Source organism: Chanodichthys erythropterus, chromosome 15 (genome assembly GCF_024489055.1).
Source record: "Chanodichthys erythropterus isolate Z2021 chromosome 15, ASM2448905v1, whole genome shotgun sequence".
NCBI classification, from domain to species: Eukaryota; Metazoa; Chordata; class Actinopteri; order Cypriniformes; family Xenocyprididae; genus Chanodichthys; species Chanodichthys erythropterus.
Window position 1 is genome coordinate 7,952,712 of NC_090235.1, and position 7,629 is coordinate 7,960,340.

At 36.5% G+C, this 7,629-nt stretch overlaps 1 protein-coding gene across 1 annotated transcript; it reads left to right on the plus strand.

Moving 5' to 3' along the window:
* Positions 1–3,782: 3,782 nt before the first annotated feature.
* Positions 3,783–5,745, plus strand: LOC137037055 (keratin, type I cytoskeletal 13-like). The gene is made up of 7 exons (XM_067410794.1): positions 3,783–4,222; positions 4,355–4,437; positions 4,528–4,684; positions 4,769–4,930; positions 5,029–5,154; positions 5,233–5,453; positions 5,598–5,745. Exons 1-7 carry the CDS (start codon positions 3,803–3,805, stop codon positions 5,713–5,715), a joined length of 1,287 nt encoding a protein of 428 aa, XP_067266895.1. The 5' UTR covers positions 3,783–3,802; the 3' UTR covers positions 5,716–5,745.
* Positions 5,746–7,629: the final 1,884 nt, after the last annotated feature.

The window sequence follows — 7,629 nt, forward strand, 5'->3', positions numbered from 1 at the left end:
GTGAAAGAAGTGTTTTGTAAGCAACATATAAAACATAAGTACAGCATCCATGCTGTACTTCCAGGGCTGCACAGCCATTTCAGTCACTGAGATGCTAAAGGACAGCTTTTAGACCACCTTAGTTCAATTCAACTATTTAAGCAGAGTAGAAATAATAACATATCATAAACAAGTTCAGTACAGCGACTCCTGGCAGCAGAGCGATGATACTGCAGGCTTGCTTTCTTAATGTAATTGCTACAACACAAATAGTCCAATGACAAACTGAACAGAATGCTGCACATGGTAATTTCCAGACGCCTAGTTGATCCTACCAGTAACATAAAACATGTCAGAGACACAACAATATTCGTGAGAAACAATACTTGTACAGACTTGCAAGAGTGACTTTATCATCGGTTAACAAGATCAGTTCTGGTCTGCCTTTGTAAATCTATCAGCTGCATGGTATTCTTCAGGTTTGACAGCTGTAACCTGATACCACCAACATTTTATCCTTTAGTTAATGACACATGCAAATGTTTTTAACACTCTGCTAGTCTAAGCTGAAATAACAAGAGTTTATATATATTTTAGAATATATATATTTTTAGTTATTCTCTGATCGTTCAAAATAGGAGCACTAATAAAGCTGACTTAGAAACGAAACATTTAATTCAGATCTGCAGCAAAAAGCAAAACTGTATGTTTAAATAAAATTCTAATTAACCAGTTAAAGCACGGTAAACCCAAATAAGTTGGCAAAACTCAATAAATAAATAAATAAATAAAGTTAAAGAAATTCAAAGTTTAAAGTAAGCAGAACTGGCAGATTTTTATTTTGTACTCATACATTTTAATTGCTGTTGACTTGAAATATATAAGCTAACCATACATTTAACTTAAAATCATGCACTCTAAAAAATGCTGGGTTAAAAACAACCCAAGTTGGGTTGAAAATGGAAAAACCTAGCAATTGGGTTGTTTTAACCCAGTTAAATGTTTGCCCAACCTGCTGGGTAGTTTTATTTAACTCAAATAATGTTTAAAAATTACTGTATTAATTACAATTAACCCAAAGTATGTTGGAAATGAACATTTATTAATGTTCAATGAATTATTAAACAATAAACATTTATTAAATTGCTTATTAATAAATTTATATTAATAATCTAGTAAACTATTTAATTTATCTTAATAAAATATTAAAGCTTATTAATAAACATTCACCTTTTGTCTATTATTGTTGCCTCTAATTGCATCTGGTTTTTAATTTCACAACTATTTTGGGTTCATTTTAGGCTAGCCATATAGCAATTTTTAAACAATTGTTGGTTTAAATAAAACTACCCAGCAGGTTGGGCAAACATTTAACCCAACCGCTGGGTTAAAACAACCCAATCGCTGGGTTTATCCATTTTCAACCCAACTTGGGTTGTTTTTAACCCAGCATTTTTTAGAGTGTGTAATCTCAACTTAAATATTTTTAGTAGTGGAAACTTGGCTAGCTTTAACTAGATAATTCAGTGAATGCTAACTAAACATTAAAGGAACACTCCACGTTTTTTGAAAATAGACTAATTTCCCAACTCCCCTAGAGTTAAACAGTTGAGTTTTACCGTTTTCGAATCCATTCAGCCGATCTCCGGGTCTGGTGGTACCACTTTTAGCATAGCTTAGCATAGTTCATTGAATCTGATTAGACCGCTAGCATCTCGCTCAAAAATGACCAAAGAGTTTCGATATTTTTCCTTTTTAAAACTTGACTCTTCTGTAATTATGTTGTGTACTAAGACTGTCGGAAAATGAAACGTTGCGATTTGCTAGGTCAATATGGCTAGGAACTATACTCTCATTCTATCATAATAACCAAGGAAATTCGCTTTCATATGGGTGCAGCAGGCAAAATGATATTACGCAGCGCCTGTGACCCCCTGTTTGCACAGGGACCATGCCTTACAACCATGGAGACATTTGTGAGAGGCGTGCAAGAATTTTTTTGCGCAAGTACAATTTTTGCATAATTTAAAAGCTGTTCCATTACCTGTCACTTTCAACCTGATAACCAACAAAAACACTTCCTTGACTGCTTCTGTCATTAAGTTGGTCAGAGTTATTTGCCCAGTGGGTTTATAAGCAGAAGGGTGAGATTTCTTCAAAAAATCTTTGGATAAAAAGTGAAACATTAAATCTAATCTAATTAATGCATTATGGAAGATCAGCAATAGAAGCTACAGAGGTCCACTTCGTAATTGATCTAATGAACTTCACATGAAAATGATTCGTTGTATTCTCATCGTACCTCATGTACAGATATATAAATGATCTGCTCTGGACCGGACAAATCTGAGAGCTGATAATTTCAGAATCTCAGAAAGGGCTTCACAATGTTCACCTTTTGAAGTTTGAAAACCGGCCAGGTTAATGTTGAGACCTGACATTCAGTTGATAAAACAGGTTTATCTTGCCTGAGGTGGGTTCTGGGTGATCTGGATGAAGGGTTGAAATGTTGATGAGATAAGCAAGGTTTTAGTGTGTGTTTTATGTGTGACAAATACTGAGAATGTGTGCGTGAGCGGTTGACAAATGTTTTCTAAGGTTGCAAACTGAATGTAAAATTTAATTTTAAAAAAGGTGCATCTAATAAATCTAACAATCCATTAGTTATGGTAACTCAAATCATTTGAGGAAAACGATTGCCTTAAACCATTTAAGTTTTAAAACAAATAAGTATGAGAACTATAAACTCATATACATTTAGTTAAATTCACTTATACGTTAGTGTTGGTTTAGTCCATCATTAGAGTAAACTTAACTTAAAAATTTTCACCCAGTTTCAAAGACAGTTGGCTTAAGCTAATCCTAGACTAAAATGCATGTTTGTGCTGTTTGAACTGAATAGCTACTTAAACAGTTTGAGGAAACCAATTGCCTTAAATGGTTTAAGTTAATCAAACTAGTAAGTAATAAAGTAATAAAGTTACATAAGAAAACATTGGAACAAAGCAATGATGACAACAACAAGAGCACTGTAAAACTCATTATGTTCAGAATACTCAAAACATTTAAGTATTTACATTGAACTTAATCATATTGGCCCGGTTTCACAGACAGGATTAGGCTTTATTTCAATTAAGGTATTATTTATAAACATACCCTAGAAAAAATCATTACGGGTGTGCATCTTGAGACAAAACAAGGCTCCTGACATTTTTTAAGATATGTCAGTGCAAGTTACTTTCAGTTAAAGCAGCTCAAACATGCATTTTAGTCTAGGACTAGCTTAATCCTTGACTGTGAAACCGGGGGATTAAGTTCAGCCTACTAAAATCAAATTTTGAGTTCATGCAACTTTTTTCTATTAAGTACAATGAACTTTAATTATTATTTGAGTGAAACTCATTTTATTTGAATAATTTCACTGTTCCGTTTTACAGTGCAAATATCTACCTAAAATGTATTTGAGTTCTAACACCAGTGCCTATTAAGCAACAAGTTAAAATATATTTGGAAGAGACGAAAAGAAACGGACTATGCAAGCACAGGAGTGTAAAGATTGACAAAGACTGACAACTGAAACTCACATAATATCCTAATTTCTTCTAAGGAATTGTGAAACTCTAAATGATAACATACCATTCAAACCTGTTATCAGCCACGCCTGCTGCTTCGGGGACTGGGAAATGGTTTCACTCTCTACCACCTAGGGCAATCTTCCCTCCCACATTTATCCACATAAAAGGAACAAGTGTCACCTTCTCCTCACTCATCCACTCGCTCATTCTCCGGTCAGAGCAGAAAACGACAGCAAGACTCCTTCAAAATGTCTTCTTCCTCCATCCGCACCTACATGTCCTCAGCAGGATCTTCTCGCTTATCTGTCTCCAGCGGATCAAGTCGTTTCTCAGCCATGCGTGCCGGTAGCGTGTATGGAGGAGCAGGAGGAACCGGTGTCCGTATCTCCAGTGCCTCTGCTTCTCGTTCCTTCTCTGCTGGAGGTGCTGGCTTTGGAGGTGGTGCTGGTTTCAACCTGGCTGATGCTGTTGACGTGTCCGCAAATGAGAAAGCCACCATGCAAAACCTCAATGACCGCCTGGCCTCCTACCTGGAGAAGGTGCGCTCCCTCGAGAAGGCTAATGCTGATCTTGAGCTGAAGATCCGCCAGTTCCTGGACAACAAGGCGGGCCCCTCTGCTCGTGACTACAGCGCCTATTTCGTCACTATCACTGACCTCCAGGCCAAGGTACGAGACGTAACTATAGAACATATTGTTCAAGCCAATCTTTAAAAAGATAAAAACATTGCATTTCTCAAGTACTCAAGTAAAAATGATCTAAATTTGACCTTTTATGCATCTCCATCCATGCTCCTGAAGATTCAGCATGCTACTGGTGTAAATGGAGGCCTCTACCTCAGCACTGACAATGCCAAGCTGGCTGCAGATGACTTCAGAGTCAAGTAAGTCTATTACTTAAAGAATTGTACTATAAAATGGACTTCAAACATCTATAAAAGATCCAAAATATGTATATTGATATAACTGTGCAGGTATGAGAATGAGCTGAGCATGAGGCAGTCTGTAGAGGCAGACATTGCTGGGCTGAGAAGGGTGCTGGATGAGCTGACAATGTCCAGATCTGATCTGGAGATGCAGATTGAGGGGCTGAGAGAAGAGCTGATCTTCCTCAAAAAGAACCATGAGGAGGTAAGTTGGTGCTTGGTTGACACTCAATAGTTCCTCTTGATATGGGTCAGGCAAATGCTCAGTGGTTTGTTATTGCATCTTCAGGAACTCTTGGCAATCCGTGCCCAGATGAGTGGACAGGTCAATGTAGAGGTTGACGCAGCACCACAGGAAGACCTGACAAAGATCATGGCTGAAATCCGTGAACACTATGAGGCAGTTGCTGTCAAGAACCGCAAAGAACTTGAGACTTGGTTCCAGTCCAAGGTAAAATCAGATTTAATCTGTAAAAATATGCAAAGAAAGATTGTAATCAAAACCAACAAAAGACATATCTGACTGCATTCCTATGAACTGCCTCTCAGTGTGAAGCCATCAACAAAGAAGTTGTTGTCAGCACAGAAACTCTCCAAACATCCAGATCAGAAATCACTGAGCTTAAACGCACTTTCCAAAGTCTTCAAATCGAGCTACAATCACAACTCAGTATGGTAAGCAAGCACAGAGGAATCTTGTAAAGCGTTTTGTTGTCATCACAATGTATACAATAATGACTTTCTGCCAAACAGAAAGCGTCGCTGGAAGGCACTTTGGCAGACACACAGACCCGCTATTCCTCCATGTTGTCCAGCTACCAGTTACAGGTGACCAGCTTGGAAGACCAACTGGTGCAACTTCGTGCCGAACTGGAACGTCAAAGGCAAGAGTATCAGATTCTTCTGGACATCAAAGCCAGACTGGAGATGGAGATCGCAGAGTACAGAAGACTTCTGGATGGAGAGACTGCTAGGTGAGACACAACTGCAAACTAAATATATATATATATATATATATATATATATATAAACAATAATGTTCTAATTTTTAATAATTATAATAACTTTAATGAGTAATATGTAACTGTTCACTTAATGTTCATTTTCTATCTCTGCAGTGCCTCAAGCACAACCAAAACCTCAACTACACGCAAAGTGGTAACCATTGTGGAAGAGGTGGTGGATGGCAAAGTGGTCAGCTCATCTTCCCAGGCTACAAGCCAGACCATGTCATAAAAGCACTCTTGAGCAAAAGCTATCTACATCAGAGTGATAAAAAGCCAATAAACTGGTCTAACTGTGCATAATTGTTTGTCTTGTTCTGGTGTCATTTGCTCCTTGCATGAAATCAACTCTTACATTTAACAAATATGAAAAGTTGTCATTTAAAACATTAGCTAGCATGATTAAAAAAGAGAGAAAGAGAGAGAAAAGACCCAGTTACTGCTCAGGACTGTTTTAAAATTCATTTGAACCTTTCGTAATCAAATCCCATAGTCAAGCATAATAATTAGGCATGAAGTCTTTTAAATTAAAATCAATTTAAATTTGAATTTTAGCCGTAGTAAAACTGCTAGTATATAAAACATTAGAATTAGGCTGCTTATTCAAATGCATTTCATTTCTTCTTTTTTTTTCTTTTTCAAAATGAATAAATGTTTTTAGTAGTTCTGCCTCTGAATTATTGGATTACAGTTCATTAAGATGTTTAAGTACTTTAAAGAAGCCACATCAATGCATTATTCTACCCTGTTCAGACTTGGTGTCCATTCTAATGAACATCACTTTACTTTTCTCTGATGTTTATCTTATAATGACATGAATAATAGCTTTAAAGTGAAAGTGAGAGTGGAAATGAGCAAGCTAAATATATGTAAGATTGAGTTTATTAATAATCCTTCTACAACTTTTGTCCAAATGAGGCACACCTTATATAATAAAAAAGTCTCTTTTCTTCTCTTCTCTCTATTACCTTACTCTTCTTGACACATGGCATTGCGATACTGCAAATATCAATACTCCGGTATGACACTCCTTTGCTAAAATGCTTTTCCCCCTTAGGCAACTCTTATGTCTCATATGTTGGTTGAGAGCAATACAATTATCTTACCTAAATCCTAAATATTTACTCAACCTATTTGTGTTTTTACAATAGGGTTATTTTTTGTGCAGTAGCTTACTCACAGCACAAGGAAGCTTGATTTTTGAATCAATTTCCGTAAAGAGTCAGTAAAATAAGAACAAATAAATTACAAGCAGCAGTACAAATAAACACAATAGAATAAATATACAAATTAAAGTTTTTTTAGGTAGGCCTATTCAGAAATACTACAGACATTAAATAAAGTAACACTGGATAGTCTTAACTGTAAATTCTAATCCTTAAAATAAAAGTTACAAAAGTGATTCAGTCATAAGCAGTGAGAGATGTTCTCTTTGCTGCTTTAGGCTTCTGCCACTTTAAAGGATTAGTTCACTTTTAAATAAACTTTTGCTGATAATTTACTCACTCGCATGTTATCCAAGATGTCCATGTCTTTCTTTCTTCAGTCGAAAAGAAATTAAGGTTTTTGATGAAAACAATCCAGGATTTTTCTCCATTTAATGGACTTCAATGGGCACCAAACGGTTCAAGGTCCAAATGACAGTGTCAATGCAGCTTCAAATGGCTTTAAACGGTACCAGACGATGAATAAGGGTCTTATCTAGCGAAACGATCGGTCATTTAAAAAGATAATAAACACAAATGCTCACCTTACTCTGTTCTGCGATGTGCGTTTGTGACGTCACTTAATACACGATTACGTTGAAAAGGTCAGGCTTGACGTAGGCGGAAGTACCGAGTCAGTAGCTGTGTCTCATTTAATTTAATTTAGAAGGCTGCATCCTCAAGAGGACAAATCCTGTGAAGGATGCGGTATATGAAGTGTCCTTAGTGAGAATTAAACGAGATATCCTTCATAGGACAATCAGGCAGGAAAGGAAACAGGAAGTATATCGTTGCTATGACAACACGTTCACGGCAGCCTCGTTGTGCTCTCAGCAAATGAATGAAGATTATTAATACATTTGTATGTAATTTGAAAAGAAAATGTATTTACTTGTTTTATTTTGGTTAATGCTTGAGGAGCTGGTTTATGCACAACAGAT